Consider the following 21,272-nt stretch of genomic DNA (forward strand, 5'->3'; position numbering starts at 1 on the left):
AAGTGAATGAAATATGATGAAATATGTTGATATAATTATTATCTTAAAAAATGAAAACAAGAAATTATTTTTAATAAAATATTCCTCTCATAAATGTGTTAAAGGTTAACATGAGAGATTAATCCTTAACTGGTAGGAAAACGATTGAAAAATGATTTATTCCTAGCGGGGCAGAAACAAAAAAGGAAAAAAAAACCTCTTTTATCATGATTATTATTGTTTTATCTTTTGCAGAGGGAAGAAGAGAGAAAAATAGGAATGAGAAAAATAGGAATTTTGACACGAGAGACCATTAATAATTGACATGATTGGATAAAAATGTCAGATTGTGGATTTTGTAACAAGGAACTATGGGAGACAAAGATAGTTACTCTTCAAGAAAATTACTAGTGGGAGAGAAAGACTAGTTGAATCCTGATAATGGTTCTACATAGTTTTCCTTACAGCTAAGGGGGAGCTCATGGGGGATTGACACAAGGTAGGTTCAAGGCTCATAGGATCATGAAATCATTTAACCCATTTTTGGAAGCATCTAGATAACTATATTTATGTTCAAGTAGTGAATATGAGAATGTGTATGTAGGAATGTACTAAAAATAATATAATAGAAAGTTATTGTATAATGTAGAGATTTGAAAACTAGTTTTTTTTTTTAATGTATTAATGCTTTCCTGCTAAATATGAGTGTGTTTGTATCAAGAAAAATAAATAAGGTGGATTGTAGCTGATTTGGTTATGCATTTCTTATGTAGTAATTTTTTTTTACTTTATCCATTTTTTGTCCCACTTAAATATTTCCTCTATTGAGGTTCAAGAGGTAAAATCTTGATAATGGTTCTACATATTTTTCCTTACAGCTAAGGGGGAGCTCATGGGGGATTGACATAGAGTATGTTCAACGCTCAGAGTATTGTGAAAGCCTTTAACCCATTTTTGGTAGGATCTATATAAATATATTTATGTTCGAGTAGTGAATATGAGAATGTGTATGTAGGAAGGTACTAAAAAAGATAAAGTTATTGTATAATGTAGAGATTTGAAAACTAAAATTTGTTATGTATTAATGCTCTATTCCTAAATATGAGTGTGTTTGTATCAAGCAAAATAAATAAGGTGTATTGTAGCTGAGTTCCAGGTTAGGCATGTCTTATGTAGTAATTGTTTTTACTGTATTCATTTTTTGTATGACTTACATATTTCCTCCGAGGATAGGTTACTGGATCACTGATGAAAACTTTATGAAAAATACTTTTGTAGTCGTGACTTCTGCACTATAAATCTCTTCTAAATAGCACAAGTATATTTTAATGACTGTAGATTATTTCACCAAGTGGGTGGAAGCAATACCCTTTAACCTGGTTAGTTATGAAATTATTAAGGATAATTCTAAAATTGTTAAGGATTTTATCGATCAACACATAATTACAAGGTTTGGCCTTCCTAGTTCTCTCATGTTTGTTAATGCATCATACTTAGTTTGTCACAAATCAACTGAGTAGGTTTCTTCTACTACTCATCATAGATCTTCCAAAATTCTTCCTAACCATGCTGCTTCACAAATTGTTGTTATTGCTACTTTATACTTTTCTTGAACTATGGAGAGAGTCACTATAGGTTGCTCATTAATACTCCAATAAATTATTGTTGATACTATGCTAAATGAATATTGTTAAAATTCACTCGATCTCGTAACTTAATGTTAAGAGTAATAGTCACGATAAGTTTTCAAAAACTCTAATAAAATATATATATATATATATATATATATATATATATATATATATAGATATATATATATATATATATATAGATATATATATATATATATATATATAGATATATATATAGATATATATATATATATATATATATATATAGATATAGATATATATATATATATATATATATATAGATATATCTATATATATATATATATATATATATCTATATCTATATATATATATATATATATATATATATATATATTGAAGGTTCGGATTTGGGGATTAGGTTAGTGTTGAGACGTGAAAGAAACATATAATTGTTTGCGGCCAAAAACATTAGTTGTAAGAAAGATGAGAGTTAGGGATCAAACGATTATGGGGGTCCCCTAGGTCACTGACCTAAAAACATGTATATATAATTCCATACTAATACGTTACAATAGTAGCATTATTGTTGTTGGGCCTTGAAATTGTCATTCACTTCGATTACATTTTCACTTATATTTCCATATTGTCACCTTCACTCCACCTATATTTCATTACATTTACCTCCATTTCATTACATTTGCCTTACCATTATCATTATTGGGTCACATTTATGTTTTTCCAAACCTTATTAATTCTTAGCATTTTAAAGTGAATTTATGGTTTAAAATTAGAAACTAATGTGCATATGATTATACCTAACAAGTGGGATGAGATTGTTGACATCTGTAGGTCAAAAGGAAGCTTCTAAAAGACCCTTATGTGGCCTCCCAAAGCCAAATTCGAATTTGAGTGGAGAATATCACGGGATCATGAAGATATGTGTCCCATTTCCTACTTGTATTGAAACTTTAAGAAGACATGTATCTTATCATTTCCTATTTTGATTGTAACTCTAGAGATATGGGGAGAGAATCATGGACTCTCATTAATGAGATAGCTTCTCATCTTTTTTTATAAATAGGGGAAGTTTTCTCCTATCATTTTCATGTGTAAAATTGGAGTTATGATCAAGCTTTGAATACAGAATTAGATTGTGGCACCATACTCATGAATGTTCCTTCATTTTGACTTGGTTTTGCTTACATATGGAGCATCTCGATTTACCATCTCTCACACTTTTAGATCAGCTACATAAAATGTGTGAGATTTAATTTCTTCTATAGATTAAAGTTCATTTTCTTTCTTAGTATTAGTTTTAGAATGACTATGTATTCTTTTATTTTCTAAAATCATTTCAACAGGGAAGATTTATGTATTTTCCAATTGAATTAAGTTTGAGGCAAGAGCTCATAGTTATTTAGTTTCCTTTCATGTTCTGTTATTTACTTTCATAGATCAAACTATCAATTCATTGTATAATTGAATAAAAGATCAGCCCAAGAAGGTTACTTCAAATTGGGTGATTGAATGTTCAACCAATGCAATCATTGAGCTTTAATTTTTCATGTTTTTATATTTGCTTTTAAGATCCTAATTTAATTGCATTAACTGATATTCCTAAGATCATTCTAAGAAATTGATTTAATCATATTTCAAGATTGAATGGTTGAATATTTAATATATGCAATTACTGAGATATTTTCTGCACACTTTACTTGCTTTTCTATGACATTAGAAGTTAAAGTATAAATAGTTGCTTACACATCATCTCAAGAAGATAACACTTCATAATTGAATTCTGAAGTAACTAAGTATACATTAGTTTTTTTTTATTGCACAGGTTAGTTGAATTTAATTTTTATTATTTGATTTCATATATTAGATGAATTAGTTTCCATTATTTTGTAGTTAGATTGATCTAAACTGAAATACAATTTCTAGCACATACACCGCGCGCATGCTTCACGAGTTTATGAAACCCCTGGGTTGACAATTAAATGATAGGCAGTCACTTTTCCCCAACATTTTGGCATCGTTTTAGGGGAAGTCTACATAGGAACTAGCTTTCAGTTAAGAGTGTATTTTATGTGTTTTTGTTTTTACTAAACATTTATGGACAAAGGATATAGAATGCAGCCCAAAGACTACATTAATGAATGGTATCAAAAACCGGTTATGCCACAATATTCATCAATTATGTTGGATATGAGCATTTCAAAAATTCTAATATGTAAATGGCTTCATTGGAAGCATGAATATACCTAAAAAATAAAAAAAATAGTTTTTAGATAGATGGGAAAAATAAAAATAATTTTTTATAGTTTTTAGGATAAATTTGATGTTTTATGGTGCAGTAAGAACCACCCATCTACCAACCCTTGGTAGGAAAAATTTGCAATAAAACAAATGGTTGAGAACAAGGAGCACAAGCGAAGACCATAAACGATAATTTAATGTATGAGATCAACCCTTTTCATTTTATTTTTGCAAAATTTATAGAGGAATCGATTGATAAAATCTTGACTATGCTAACAAGATAAATCTCTCAAGTATACTCTCCTTCTGCACTTCATGTGACCTGGAGGTTCATGAAAAGAAATTGTTTTGTTAGTATATCATAAAAATTATTTAGCTACTACAAGACTTGCAAATCCATGTGTAAAAATCCTTACATCTATAATGTAAGAGTTTTCTGCAGGATTACAAAAATGATGCAGTTAGATTTCTTCAAAGCGTTGTCCCATCTTTTATCTCATTCCATATTTTGAGTATGACAGAATTGTCTATAGGATGATTGATATCGTTATATCTTCCATTTTCCTTTACTATATGACATTCACGTAGCCACAAGCCCAACCTTCAAAACCTGTAAATAAAAAATCATGGAACATTTATAGAAAACGTAGCAGCATAAACACACGATTTTAAAACGCAAATTTTGACAAAACCAGGGCGAATCTGAAATAATTGAGACATGGGTTTTCTCTAGAATGGGGGAAGTTAGGTAACTTGTAAGCAATTTTCTAGATTTTTCAACCGTTTAGGAGAAATCCAAAATTGATTTTTATAGAAAACGTAATTACGAGAAAGCGTGAATTTCTTGACACCCGACTTTAGAATGAATTTTGTGAGAAAACTAGGGTGAATATGAAAACAATGGGACATGGGTTATTTCTGGAACGGGATTAATTCAATAACCTAGAAACCATTTCCTCAGATTCTTAACCATTTGGGAGAAAATTATGGTTCTTTGGGACCCTATTTGGTGACTATGTGAGGAAAACGGTTTTTTTATTTTTTATTTTATTTTATTTTATTTTTTTTTTATGCACAAGGTTTTGCTGGCAATAACAAATTTAATTCATTGAGACTTCTAATCAAACAATGTCTCTTTCTCATCTGCAAAATTTCAACAGATTTACCCTCCTTGCATCTTTGACCACTTGGAAGAAAATGCTAACTTAATGTTGTACCCATGTGTATACTCGTTTCATCATGTGTTAGTGCAGTCAGGGAGTGATTCTATTTTGAATGCTATGAAGCATGAATACACAATCAATGAATTCAGATTTGTGGTTGATACATTAATGCGATTTGTGCCAAACATGCACATAGTGACTAATGTGAGATGTGGATTTCCAGGCGAAAGAAAGGAAGATAATTTTGAGGCCACTATTAATTTGAAGAATGAGAAAGGTCCCCACTTCTGAAGTAATGAAACAAACAACAATAATTTTCAAAGATTGAATGAAAGAAATAATTTTATTTGTGAAAATAATAATAATAATAATAATAATAATAATAATATATATATATATATATATATATATATATATATATATATATATATATATATATATATATATATATTATATATATATATATATATATATATATATGTAAAAAAATAAAATAAAATTTTGATGATTAATACATATGCAATCAATCTATTGAAGCAATTTATAAAGTGAAAAATACTTGCAAAATTTGGTTGAAATAAATTATTTTGTACAAGTTCTTTTTCATATTTTTGCCACTTCAAAAAATTTTGATAGCATGTTATTTTTGCAGCACAAATGATGATTCAATAATGACATGCACAACAATTGGGAAATTATTTAGATGATCTATGAACATTTGGCATTAATATTGTTGCTGTGTATTTTTCTATGAACTTTTAACTTGCAGAGCACAACAAATCTTTGTGATGCCAATTGTTCTATTGAGCACAGTGCATGAAGTCATCCAACAACAGGGAGTTAATTTAATTTTCATGGTTATTTCTTAAAAACGGATTGTTATCGATATCATGAATTGGACTGAATATAACACTTTTCATTTTCCTTAATTTGTTTTATTAAACATTTACATTTTACATAAGAATCAGAAAGTAATTTGGCCATTTATTTTTTAACACACTCATGTTATTTATGTCAAGTTTTTTTTTGCAGGTTTGGGATGATCAAATGATCATTGAAGAAAACTAATTGTGCACACAATTGGGCTTCAAAGGACCGATTCCATGAGAAACATAGGAATAAGTCCATGTCCATATCCACCAAAACCATTACCTTTGCCCCCTTTTGAATTATAAATCCAACCAAGCAATTCAAAACAAGGCACAATCATTTTTCCCAGTAAGAGTCAGTTGTTCATTTTCCTTTATTCACATACACTTTCCGCCTGTCCCACAAATAAAATAAAGGAGCTCACTTACATGCTTATTGCCGATTGTCATTATTATTTTCCATTGTCATCTTCTATTTTCATTTTTCCTTTCCTATCCTTTTTCATTTCGCAAATAAACCCTGCTTCAATGCAAATTATTGAGTCTATAGTCCTTTGAGTCTAAAATACTTGCAAAAGCACCTTAAGGCTTGCATGCCTTAATGGCAAGTCCTCATGCTGACGAACAATGGGAATACATCAATGTCCCTTGTTCATCAAATCTTCTAGGTACTCAACAATAACAAAATTATTCATACTTAGCAAGATGTGTTTGGGCATATTGACTCTCATTGTCATCCATGTGAGGGTTCTCGTGTTGACTAGTGGCATTCATTAATCACCACTAAGTCAACAATTTACTGCTATGTTCGACATCAGAACATTTATTCACATAACAAAAATTGTGTCAATGAGTTTTGAAGACATGAAGATTATCATTCTTAGCATTTTGGATCAAATGTAGAAGATATGTAGCTATAGAACCAGATGGCAGTTGTGGAATCAAACAACAGCTGCAGAACCAGATAGCAGCTGCAGAATTAGACAACAGCTACAGAATCAGATGACAGCTATAGAATCAAATAACAGCTACAGAATCAAATGGAAGCAGCAGAATCAACACTATTCCGTAGCAGATTCAACAAGTTTTAATAAAAGAAAATAAAAAGTCATCTTGACTCTTTTCTCCATGACTTGTCCAACCACTTGAATAAGATTATGATCAGAATTTTGCAGCCACCACACATGAAGTTCATTCATAATCTAAAGGGTAAGTTAAGGTATGTCATTTTCTAACCTTTTACCATAAAATTCCTTGAAAATCTAGAATGGTAATTTTTAGAAAAAAAAAAAAAACATTTCTCTTCCTCATCTCATAAAATTTCCAATATCATCAGTTTGGGGGGGGGGGATACATTCATATTCATATTTTATGATATCCATATCACATTCAAAAGCCCAAATACTTTCAAAAGATATTAACTATTACATTATTCTTATGAGCATACAAAGGCTTCTCAAAAGTACTAAAAGGATCATTGGATACAAACACAATCATGGTTGTCATACAAGAACCAACTACGGTGCAATCCAATAAAGATATACTTTGCAACAATAATCAAATTATCATTATGAAACGTTCAAAGATAAAAAATGAATGTGCAACAACAAAATATGGTTGTAACACAAGAGCCAGCCATCTTGCAATTCAACTAAAAGATTTTGCAAAAGTATGAAGTTATCAAATGATATCATGCAAAGTTAAGCCAAAGCTCAAGGATAAAAAAGAATTAATGTAATAGATTGCATGAGGACATGCAATAGCTTCAGTTGGGGGGTATGTTGGGCCTTGAAATTGTCATTCACTTCCATTACATTTTCACTTATATTTCCATATTGTCACCTTCACTCCACCTCTATTTCATTACATTTACCTCCATTTCATTACATTTACCTTACCATTATTGTTATTTGGTCACATTTATGTTTTTCCAAACTTTATTAATTCTTAGCATTTTTAAGTGAATTTATGGTAAAAAATTAGAAAATAATGTGCATATGCTTATACCTTACAAGTGGGATGAGATTGTTGATATGTGTAGGTCAAAAGGAAGCTTCTAAAAGACCCTTATGTGGCATCCCAAAACCAAATTCGAATTTGAGTGGAGAAGATCATGGGATCATGAGGATATGTGTCCCATTTCCTACTTGTATTGAAACTTTAAGAAGGCATGTGTCTTATCATTTCCTATTTTGATTGTAACTCTAGAGATATCGGGACAAATTCATGGAATCTCATTAATGAGATAGCTTCTCATCTTTTTTTATAAATAGGGGAAGTTTTCTCCTATCATTTTCATGTGTAAAATTGGAGTTATGCTCAAGCTTTGAATACAGAATTAGATTGTGGCACCTTACTCATGAATGTTCCTTCATTTTGACTTGGTTTTGCTTACATATGGAACATCTCGATTTACCATCTCTCACACTTTTAGATCAGGTACCTAAAATGTGTGATATTTAATTGCTTTTATAGATTAAATTTCATTTTCTTTCTTAGTATTAGTTTTAGATGTCTGTGTAACCTTTGCTTATCTAAAAACATTTCAACATGAAAGATTTACATATTTTCCAATTGGATTTAGTTTGAGGCAAGAGCTCATAGTTATTTAGTTTCCTTTCATGTTCTGTTATTTACTTTCTTAGATCAAACTATCAATTCATTGTATAATTTAATAAAATATTAGGCCAAGAAGGTGACTTCAAATTGGGTGATTGAATGTTCAACCTATGCAATCATGGAGCTTTACTTTTTCATGCTTTATATTTGATTTTAAGATCGTCATTTAATTGCATTAACTGATATTCCTAAAGATCATTCTAAGAAATTGATTTAATAATATTTCAAGATTGAATAGTTGAATATTTAATACATGCAATTACTGAGTTATTTTCTGCACACTTTACTTGATTTTCTAGGACATTAGAAGTTAAAGTATAAATAGTTGCTTACACATCATCTCAAGAAGGTAACACTTCATAATTGAATGATGGAGTAACTAAGTATACATTAGTTGTTTTCGATTTCACGGGTTAGTTGAATTTCATTTTTGTTATTTGATTTTATAGATTAGATGAATTGGTTTTTGTTATTTTGTAGTTAGATTGATCTAAACTGAAAGACAATTTCTAGCACATACATTGCACGCATGCTTCACGAGTTTACAAAAACTGCGGGTTGACAATTAAATGATAGGCAATCACTTTGCCCCAACAACTGTGAAAAGACATGAATAAAATATCTTTCAGATTTTCACCTGTGCAATAGAACATAATATGCATTGAGAAACAAAAGAAAGCATGCACCAAAATGTTTAACAAAATACAAGGTGTTGGAAGAAACACTTCGATATCTAATCATCGTAATTATTAAAGGAACATGAAAGTATAAATATAAAAAAAATTGGTGGTGAAAATTTTGGAATGAGAGGAGAGGCTCATAGGTAGAGCCATCGACATTTCCAAGATTAAAAAGTATAAGCCTAGGTTGAATAGCCCAACAACCATAAATGGATAGTATGCACGTAAAAAATAAATGACATTTAAATGACAAGTAATAAGTTTGTAGCCAAGGGTGTTGGTTTGAACTATTACAATCATCGTTACAATAGGGGTAAACTGTCCTAGGGCAAGAAAAATGTTATAGTGAATTTCAAGACAGGAACTTCAATATGCAAAGGATGAAAGGGATGACATTTCTGTAATCAAACATGTATACAATTTACACATCACCAAATAAGTCTCTGGCTACTCTAAGTCGTGATTGATAAACCCACCATAAACCATATTCAACATTACCTAGTTGAACCCCAGGTGAGCCGGAGTGCCATATTGGCTCAAATAACTTGGAAAATAATGCAAAAGAATGCAAGGAAGGTAGACTAAGCACCTTCAAGACTCGATTAACAAATCTAGGAAAACTTAGGCAGACTTTGTTCTAGTAAAATATTTTTCCCGTCTCTGCCACCATGAGAGCGTTCCTATGGAAAAGAAAGAAATACAAGCCATTAATTGCAAAACCATTGAAGGAAATTAAAAAAAATAAAAATAAATGATAAGGGTTGCAATTCAAAAATAATTTCCAGTAAATGGTCGGACATATTCACCAGTTTTTCCCTACGAGGAAGAAGACTATATTAGTTCTCATCAATAATCCCTCATCAAAAAGAATGGAAATAAGTAACTGCTCAGATAGCTAGGGTTTGAAATCTTTATCCCAAGGCGAGCAACTCAGCAGAGAGTCTCTAGATAGGTCGGAGACTGTACCCATGAAGACCCCTGTTAAGACCTAGTGCCATGGGATCAGAAGACTTTCCCTATGATTGAAGCACTTGAGAGACAAGTAGAGTTGATTAGCATGGTCATGAGAAACGACTTGAAATCTGAGAATTCATCTATTAACGCTGAAAATGGGATATGCAAAAATTGGGAATGAGCTTACTAGAAAATGAGCTAGTAAGCAATTTATAAGCATGTGCAACCAACCTAAAGAGAAACTCCAATGAGTTCACTCCAATGAAGAAAAGTAATTTACAGTAGAAGCACTTTAAAAATGAATTAAAAGTACCTTATTCTGGTAGGGTTTGAAGTGAGGTTACAGAGCCTTATTCACCATAGTGAAACAATCACAATGAAATTTCGATGACGGGGCGAGGTAGGGTAGTTACCTTGATCCTTGCCCAAATCTACCCCAATTGTTTATTCAAAAAGATAGGATCAACACCTTTGAAATCGACAATTGGCTACGGTTCAACAAGAGCATTGGGGGTCCAAGGTCACACATCACAGATTCACGTGACAATGAATCCAAGTGGCAGCCATCTTGGATGGAATCATGATATATATTTTATAAAATGATGTGGCCACAGATAAATAACATCTAATTCATGTTTTTAAACAAGCATATCCACAAGATATGTAAGGCGTGAAATCTGTGGGGCTAGGTTATATAACCATTGCAATTTAAAACATAATCACAAGGGCTGAAACACAATATCAAAATGTTAAATGTTATAAATGTAAGTTTATATATGGGAGTTTATATATATATAGAAAAGAACCCAAATGCATTCATATGTAAATAGTAAGTACAAGAAGGAGATGGTAATTGTAAATCAAAATATAATGCGATTAAACAAAGGTCTAAGCCTGGTGTAATGAGTTTAAATATACCAAAATCTCCATCATAGTTTTAACTAGAGAAGTGATGCTAGCAAAAGATAAATTGTGAAACAAAATTCATACATGATTGTAATTCGTCGTCTCTAAAGTCAAATCAATAGATAATGATTACGTTAAAGAGTAACATATTGAATATGTAAGACAAGTAGAGATCAAAACGAAGATTAGGCTTGATGTGGAGAGATGTTTTATCTATTTGCTAGAAAAAAATTACTATGTCATCACTAAGTAAATAGTTACCTTTTCCCATATAAAAAGAGGGGATGTTACAAATTCCCTTGCTACATCTAACAACTTTTCTATGCAAGGGTAATTTACGGTACCTTCTGGAATTCTATTGGGGTGTCAATATACAAAAATGTATATACTAATATTTCATAAGGAAACCTTTACTACCCCTTCTCTAGCCCACCCCACTCCAACTCCACAACCCAACCTCGTCAATAACATGTAGGTGCCAACTTTGTCCAACCTTCCTTTCCACCATAACGACAGACCTTTGAGCAACCCAATACATCAATCCCCCTTTCCAATAAAATAGCAACAAAATAAAATAAATAATAAAAAAAATGGAAACTAGGGACAAGAGTAAATTCACAACTAACAAAACCCATACCCATAAGGTGGGGAAACCCCAAAACCACAATCATCCTTCCTAATATGGGAGAAATATGAATAAAATCTTTAATTTTATCTACAATATTACATATGTGAAATAATTATTGAAGTTCCCATATTATCTAATGTTGGAGAAAGTCAAATAAAATCCTCGTGTCCATCTCACTCATGTACAATATTACATATCGAAACAATTAGTAAAGTTCCCTTAGGTATGCTCAATTTTCGGAAAGTGTTCGGTGGAGATAATATTGCTCTAGCCTGAAATTTAAATTCCTCTCCTTCTCAGTCATGTTATGGATAACATCCATCCATAAGGTTATATGTAAACCCTACAATGCATCATGCGCATATGTTGCAATTAAATATCTTTTTTCAAAACAAAAAAAAAATTGATCTTTCCATTAGAGTGAAAATATCAGTACATGATATACATTAAGATAGTTGGACTATAAACGTCATAAGAAGCCTTCATATCTATTAAAACTATCTAAGACATAAACACCCTAATTATAAGGATCCAAAACCAAAATTGAAATAGAGTTATAGAATTCCAAAAGTTAAATAAAAGCTATTATGAAGGTTCTAATATTAATCAATACCCTTCCCTAGGGGGCATAGCTCTTTCCAATCAATTATATACAGAAAAAAATTAATGAAGCATTGGCTGCAGAAAATATAAAACATATTCCTCAGTCTCATCCAAGTTGCAATGTGCCCTATTTTTGTAGTTCTACTTTGTTGAGGATTTTGTAGTAGAAAGCACCAAGATTTTCATTGATACCTATTTTGGAAACGGAGTCTGTAGTAGAATTTAATTCTTTGAAGATGTGTTTGATTCTAATAGTGGACAAAGATACCTTCAGGTTTTCAATACAGTCCATCCAGTTTGTTAGATTTGTAATACTAGTTTCTTCCCTGCCATTCATCAAGTCTATCATTACTTTTGTGTCGCCTAGGATATTTATGTGTGTCAATTCCGTCCTCTTTGAAAAGTATATTAGACCCCACAGAGCAATAATTTTAGCGCGAGTATTAGTCCCATTTCCTCCTCTCCAATAGATATTTAGTTGTCTTGTTGAATCCAATAATAAAAGAACACCATAACCCCATATTTTATGTTGTGCTGCTCCATCAAAAAACCCATTAGCGAATACTAAGTTATTGTGGTTCTCTAGGTTCCCATCGAGCCTTGAAACAGACTCCTTCTAGCTTTATTTACCAAAATGAGCACAAATTACAGACATAACCATGTATATCTCAAGAAATCAGCCTTCAATGATCTCGTCATTACGAGCTCTGCATATTCCCCAAATCATAAACTAGGGAAGAGTTCTATAAGAATGGTTTCTATGTCTCCACCATGAAAATCAATCTCGTATTGTAGGAAAAGATTCATTATATGGAATTGTAAGGGATTGTGTAAGACCATACCAAATAGCATTTGCAGTCGAGCTTTGAAAAAATAGATGTTTGACATCCTCCTCCACCCCCTCGCATAAGAGGTGGAATTTTGGACTGTGCATCCCACATTTTATCATGTCACCAATAGTAAATATCCAGTTCTTCCACGTTATCCAAATGAATAGTATCAAAATAGTTGGAATGTTTCAATGCTATACGTTAGCATACTAGCTTTTAGGAAACTCAGGGTGAATATCATGGCATATGAAAGGGTATGTCTGAGTTACAATTAAGTTTTCATTCTTCAAGTTACCATTTCAGCATAGACTATCTTCTCCATTATGAAAAAAAAAATCAGCCATCCTGAGATTGTGTGTATATCTCTCCCATGTCCCTACCATTTGATCCTTGGGCCCAATATTCTTCACTGATTTCCAAATGTAGATTGAGATCCTATCTGGCATATCCATAATTACCTTTGATAGGAAGAAAATACCAAGAGCATGCAGAGCATTTAAAATTTATTCAGGTAAGTAGTAATTACTCATACCAAGAATAGGGTCAATTCTAATGACGATTTGATTTCCTGAAGCAAAGGACAAGTGCATATTTTTAAATAGATAGGAGTTAATTTTGAGGAAACCATTCTAGATGTGTGACCTTTTCGGTGGCCTATCATATCCAAATCTGAATCATTGGGAGAACGACATGTTCTTCATATGTTTTCCTTTTATAATATCCTTCCAAATTCCTTTCTAAGTTAACACCCACCAAAATCTCTTAATTAGGAGTGTCCAACTACAAATTTTAATGTCTTTGAGTCCCAAGCCCTCGTAATATTTGTTCCATGTTATTGCATCCAACTACACGAGATGGAATTTTTTGTTTTCTCTGTTACCAACCCATAAGAATTTGGCTATGATCAATTTAATATGATTGATGATATTGTGGGGTAGCGTAAACAAATGCATCAAGTAATAAGACATGTCTTGCAACACAGATTGAATTACGACATACCTTCCACCCAATGAGAGCCAACAATGGGACCAATGTGTAATTCGATTCTTAAATTTATCCACTATCCATAACCAATATTTGATCCTATAATTATTTGGTTTCATCCTCACACCTAAATACATAAAATCATCATACAACTGGGAGACCTGAAGACCAAATAAATTTTCAATCTCTTGTACTGCTTCATGATTCTCTGTTGCCTTGATTACCACTGATTTTTGGGTGTTTGCAACTAATCGAACAATATGTCCAAAGTTGGAGATGATTTAGAATAATTCCCTATGCTAGGATTTTGATAACCACCCAAAGACCAATACATCATCTACAAACATAAGAATGATGTCTAATTGCAAGGATGTTGCAATTAAACTTCTTCCATATCTAATCTTAAAAACAAGTTTAAACCATTTATTAAAAGCATCCGAGATGAGGATGATCATTGATCTAACTTGAGTGGCAATAAAATTGTTTGCATCAAAGAAATGAATTTATGTTTGTGGTATTTCACTTCTTAGCATCACAGAGATGTGATGTATATATAAAACTTAGATAATTAGTCGAGTTTGTATTATTTGTTTTAATTACTTTGGAAATATGCTACATATATAACTTATATAATTAGTGGAGTTGATATTATATTTTTTTTAATATATTGATAGGAGTTTTTATTTTTTAACAAAATTTCACAATTTTAATGTAATTATCAATAAGTATTAAGTGAATAGTAGAGATTTAGCATGTACAAAATATTCTAGAATATTCATAATAGTATACACAAATAAAGGGTTGAGATTTATCTACAAAGTAGTTATGTTATTTTTCCCCTTTCAATTAAAATGATTAATTGCAAAAAAATGTCATATCAACAAGCATATTATGAAGTGAATTATTATTTTTTTGGAATGTTGTATTAGCCCAATCTTATTTACACATTAAAGATCTCCATGGTAAAGTAAGAGTAAATCTACATAATTAAGAATCTTGTTCCCTGTCTTTTTAAATATATCTATATATATATATATATATATATATATATATATATATATATATATATATATATATATATATATATATATATATAGATATATATATCTATATATCTATCTATATATATATATATATATATATTATATATATATATATATATATATATATATATATATATATATAGATATATATAAGTTTAAGTTATATATTAATTTTTTATAATAATAATAATAATAATAATAATAATAATAATAATAATAAAAAAATAATAAAGGGATTTCCACATGGAGCGTTGCGTCGACACAGGTCCCTATGTCAAATCAAATTAACTTTGAAAAAGCAAATAACATTCGTTGTCCAACATTACCGGTTGTCCTAAGGACCGGAGCAATGAACCCTAGCTTCATGATCACCGCCTCCGCTCCCATGGCCGCCGCCTGGTCTCTGCTCGACCATGATGAGGACGGCAAAGCAAACCTCAGCCTCAAGGAGTTGGTTTTCATGTAAAGCAAGGATTTGCAGGATGGTAAGAAGACTCCTTTTTTCTTGGATGCCGCCTCCCTTCCTCTGGCTGCCGCACGGAGGGCTCAAGGGTTTCGAACAGAGCAAACGCAAATCGAAGGTTGGTCTGGAGCTCTTCTGAGCAAATGTTCATACGCATCTCCCTCTTGGGCGACAAAGCATTACCCGATCTCAGCCCAGTACTCCCGTGAACCTTTATTTCTCCGATCATTATCTACCCGGAAGGGTTCGCCACTGAAGAACCTTAGGGTTATACGAGATGGCAAGATGGGAGCTAAAGCTTCTTGGCGGCTTCAGATGGATCATCAAGTCCTGGAATCGATTCTTCGGAATAAGACGGATCTCCCGAACTCAATGTCTCTGACGCTTCAGATCGGGCAAGATATTGCAGATCCGCTCCCCTGGATGGGAAACAGCCACAGTAGATCTGCTAAAGGAAGCTCGGCTTTTGGGAAGGAAGGGTTTGCACCGATAGGCTGTACGCCTCTTCTGCCCATGGGGCAAATCCAAGAAACGAAAATCAATCAACGCGTATGCCTCCACTCTTCACAGATCTGTAGGGGAAAGAGGCATTCGGACTTTTCTACCTCATTCCAGATACAAATCAAGCTCATTACAGGAAAAACTATGCTACAATGGGTAAGCCCGACCGATCTGGTGCAGAAGCTCAAGCATACACTGAACATCAAACTGGGGATCCCCTCTGCAGCTCAACGGCTTCTCCATGAAGGTAAACAACTAGAGGATCTCCATCCTATTTCTTTTTATGGCATTAAGAAAGATGCATCCATTATTTTAACCCTTCGTTTAAGAGGAGGTGCTGCTGGAGGTTCATCCTCAGCTAAGGCATTCTCATATAAAGATGTAGTCCATGGTAAGAAGCCTGAAAAGATAGTCCCACAGGATCAGGCTCCACCCAAGCCTTTTTTCGTTGACAAATCGGAGGAGGTTCCTATTGTTGAGATCTCTTACCCGGACCTGGCAGACGACAGCCAAAAATTTGCTGAAAGGGCAATCATCTGCAGATTCAATGGGCTCTGGCCATGCTCAAAGGACCTTTACGACTGGATCAAGGACAACTGGACTCACCGTTGCAAGATTTACTTCTGTGCAAAGGGATGTTTTATAGTGCTGTTCGATAATCTCGAGCATTATGAAGAGGCCTTAGAGGAAGGCCCCTGGTTCATGGGTTCGGCAGGTCTCTTCTTAACTCCATGGTTCCCAGACTTTGACCCAGCTTCTGCAGCTATCACAAAAGCCCCTGTCTGGATCAGACTTCCAAATCTCCCAATACACCTGTGGAGAACAGAAGTATACAGGCAAATAGGCAACACTTTGGGTTGCTTCTTAAAGGGAGATTACGAGAGGGAACGACAAGGTCTCTACACATATGCCAGAGTTTGTGTGGAGCTAGATCTAAGCAAGGGATTGCCAGAGCAAATCAATCTCAAGATTAATGACACTGTTTGGACCCAGTTTATAGATTACGAAAACACTGCCTTCCGATGCCGTCATTGTCACCTGACAGGGCACCTTCAGAACTCCTGCCCTTCGCTGACAGCAAGATCAAAAAAGGGAACCTTTGCAAAAACCAAACCCAAGCGTTGGGCTCCCTGTCCTCCGCCGCCAGCTGGGAGCTCCAGCTCCCCTAGTTCGAAGGATGGGGAAAGTGACTCAGAACCGGACCAGGTGCCTTAGCCGATGGATCCGCCCATGGATAATATGGGGCTCACCCATGACACAGCGATATCCCAGAAACGCGCCCATGAGACCTCCTCTAAATCAGAAAAGGAATTCTCGATGATAGAGAATTCCAGTCTTCAAGTTGTCCTAGCTCATTCTCCCCATGATGGCTGGACAAAAGTCAACAAAAAGAAGGGGAAAAAACAATGTGTTGGAGTTTCTGCCCCTATGGGGTAAAAGTCAGTTAGTCAGTCTGTGATCTCAAGTCATCTGCTGTAGCTATGAGTTTGAATCTTTTCTCCGGGACCGAGGTTGATGAATCCATCATTTCCGGTCTGCCGGTCTCTTGCTTCTCCTGATTGTACTATATATTTTAATTAATAGAATTAGTCTTTATCGAGAAAAAAAAATAATAACAATAATAAAGTTATAATTTAGTGGTTTCTAATTCTAATTGTAAAATGTGAGATGTATCATGTAGTAAGTGTTTTGATGTTTATTATAGGTTGACATCTATTGAGATTCACCAACTATTTAACCTATAAATATTTCTCTAATTTGTAAGTTAGTTAATATTAGAATTTTGGTTATATATAAAAATTTATATAATATTTATTTCTTAATAAATGCATTTATTTATATTAATTTCATAGTTTCTTTATAAATTTTAATAACTATTTATTTTAATTTTAGATTTACTAAGTACTTAGAAGGACTAAATTTATGAAAATGCAAATATATATTTAAGTGTAAGACTTGAAAAATAGTTAACACGTCTATAGATTTGATTTTTACCAAAACTTGATAAATAGAGAGTTAAAATGGATCTATGCTATTTCTTAATAATATTATATATTATAGATTACACACACACATATCCTTTTGGACATATTTTATATTTTTAAATAATCTAGAAATAGAATTAAGAATAACTACTAAATTTTTATGTGCTCATTAATTAAATTTAAATATGAAATTCTCAATTCTATGTAAACTGTGTATTTCAATAAATATATATTTTCTAATTTAATATTTAAAATTGGATTTATTTTTATTTTAAATATCTATTAATTAACATATCTAATTAAACTCATTATCTTAGTTAGTAGAGGGATTAGATTTCTAAAGATACAATTTGATGAGAGAGAATTAAAATAAAATAATTTTTTTATAGAAATTTCACATGTAAAAATGAAATTAAAAAATAACTTTAATAGTACATCCATTTACCATCAACTCAAACTCTATAAAAATACTAATACATATAGTTATATATATATATGTGTGTGTTAGGCATTTCTTTTAACAAATTTTATAATTTTTATAATTTAATTTTTCAATATCATTATATATAAATAACTTTTAGAAAAATAATTTAGTGTAAACATAAAGATTATATTTTTTGGTATATAATTTTTATATATTTATTAATTAAATATGATGAATTTCTATATATTTATTAATTATATAAATTTAAATTATTATTATTTTAATTTATTTTAGTATACCATATATATTATAATTTTTTTAATAAAAAGTATTAAAAATAAAATTATAATATAATAAATTGAATTACATAAATATAATTTTTATATATTTATGAAGTAAATATAACGAATTTTTATATATTTATTTATTATATAAATTTAAATTATTATTATTTTAATTTACTTTAATATGACATATATATTATATTTTTTTAATAGAAAGTTGTTTTCATGAGTATTAAAAATAAAATTATAATATAATAAATTAAATTACATAAATATAATATATATATGACTTTTTAAATATATCTGCATTTTATTATTATTATTATTTTTAATATAACATTTCATTTTAAAAATATTATAAAATATCCTAGTCGATGCTGAACTATAAAAATTTTCCAACTTAATAATTAATTTGCAACCACCAATGAAGAAAGCTCTGAGAAAAAATCAACCCATTGTATTCATAGATGAAAGTCATCCTTAATGACTTACTTTCACCGGCTAAAATAGAAAAGACAGTAATCTTAATGCAATGACACCCGGTAAGGCTGGTCAAGAGCTTACTTTTACCTGATGAATGGGCAGAATGAAACATACACGGTTACAGTAATGATTGTGATAGACATCAACGTTCATCGTTAACCAAAAATAACGAAATAAATTAGAAGAAAGTACAGGAATTTTGACAAGCATCGAAATATAGTAGGAAACTGTCAACATTGATTTTTGAAACAGAGAGCACGGCATGTACTAAAATGAACATTAGATTATCACAATGATACGCCTTGACACTTGTGGAAATGAACATTAGCCCGTTTCACATTGATACGCCTTACACACTTGTGGGCGCCATCTAGCAACGAAAGTAACGCAAGGTTAGCGATGGAACTCTACGAACCAATTCTTTGTTAGGGATTACTTTGCTCCTGAAATACAAAAGTTTATCTCGGTGGATCGTCGTCACATATAATAAACATGTAGAAATAGTATTTAATGCACTGTTTAAATCGTCGTTGATAAGCGATGTTGATTACAGATTCCCACGTTAGAGAGGATTGTTAAATAAATCGATAAAACAGATGATAAAACATATTTTAAAAACCTTGTTTGATGCACTCTTCAGAGTAAATCAGTTTCCGTGAAGAAGATCACCGTGGTGGCCATTTATTATAATCTTCTCTAAAAGGCCAAAACACAGTTTACTCTACTGCAGAAATACAGATGTCTGTAAGTCAGATCCCGGGGTTTTGCCTTACCGCAGGAAAAGCTTATTACATAACCATCGTAGCCGCTTGGAAAAGGCGGTTGAAAACCAGAACGGGCGTGTAAAGCCAACAACATTTTTAATTCTTGGTCGGCAGGAAGATGGAGAGCCTTCGCTGTCCATTGCCACAAGACCGCCGGATAACGTTTCGAATGTGGTGCACTTGCTGCAGAGTTGGCTGCCTCTCTTGCTATTTCACTGCGAGCTTTCAGAAACAGGGGAATACCAACACCACCATTCACCCAATGATTGGAGCACCAACGCAATACGCAGCGTCCACATGTTAGACGTGTTACCTGGAAATTCATACGGTGGCAAAAATTCTATTAGTTTACAGCATGATATAGCGTATACCTAGTGCGAAGGCGGAATTCAACGCAAATATGTCGTTAAAGATGCAGACGACATCTTTGCTATCTCATTTAGGAGGATTACAAACCTGAATGAGAAGTTGGGGAGTCTGTGATCCCGGAAAGTTATCCATAAAGTCACTTCTACAAGCAATGGGTGGATGCAGAACTCCAAAGTCTTCAAAGTAAATAGCTACGTCTTCAGTCCAGCGTGAGTATATGAAGCAATTGCACCACATGCAAAGCGTTATGGGCGTGCTTGTGTAAATAGAGAGCAAAGGCTCTCGATCTCCCTGCCGGCCAAAAAATGAGACTGTTGTTTGATTTAGTTGCCCGCTTTCGATTTCAAGCGCCTCTTCGGACGGTTATTGAAGCGATGCATTAAGCCTGGCCTGCGCAAGGCAAAAAGCCCGGGATTAAACAAAACTCTCCAACTGCTGTCCTCCACTGTGAAATTAACGAATGAAACCAAGGGGAAGGTGGAACAAATATACTTTCGATCTGCGATCTATCTGAGAAAAGTGAAAGGGTGCCACACTTCGCAGTACGTTAGGCTTCGCACATGGGCGGAGGAGAGGCGCCTCTGGTGTTGAAATTTACGTGAAGTAAGAGACTTTTATGATCCCTCCTCCGCACATTATCATGGTAGAGCAAGGTCACCTGTATATATAGAATGTCCAGGAAGTTAATTTAACATCAAATTTAAATTTACTAGTGAGATGACGCATGCACAGATAAATATTAAATATTAACATCAATTCATTTAACAGTTATGAAGTTAACAAATAAGTTATCTATTATTAATTTCATGAGAAAGCTTTAATTGCCAAAGCTTCAATTGTCAAACTGTCAGGTGTCCATAAACAAAACAAGA

The 21,272-nt window shown here is 32.5% G+C and overlaps 1 protein-coding gene across 1 annotated transcript; it reads right to left on the reverse strand.

Annotated features, from left to right (window-relative positions):
* Positions 1-19,731: 19,731 nt before the first annotated feature.
* LOC149175734 (benzyl alcohol O-benzoyltransferase-like) lies at positions 19,732-21,043 on the reverse strand. The gene is made up of 3 exons (XM_089422954.1): positions 20,893-21,043; positions 20,488-20,790; positions 19,732-20,344 (listed from the first exon to the last, which is right to left on the reverse strand). Exons 2-3 carry the CDS (start codon positions 20,635-20,637, stop codon positions 19,964-19,966), a joined length of 531 nt encoding a protein of 176 aa, XP_089279080.1. The 5' UTR covers positions 20,638-20,790; positions 20,893-21,043; the 3' UTR covers positions 19,732-19,963.
* Positions 21,044-21,272: the final 229 nt, after the last annotated feature.

This window comes from Pinus tabuliformis, chromosome 4_1 (genome assembly GCF_031772625.1).
Source record: "Pinus tabuliformis cultivar Carrire ecotype Pingquan chromosome 4_1, CPIR1, whole genome shotgun sequence".
NCBI classification, from domain to species: Eukaryota; Viridiplantae; Streptophyta; class Pinopsida; order Pinales; family Pinaceae; genus Pinus; species Pinus tabuliformis.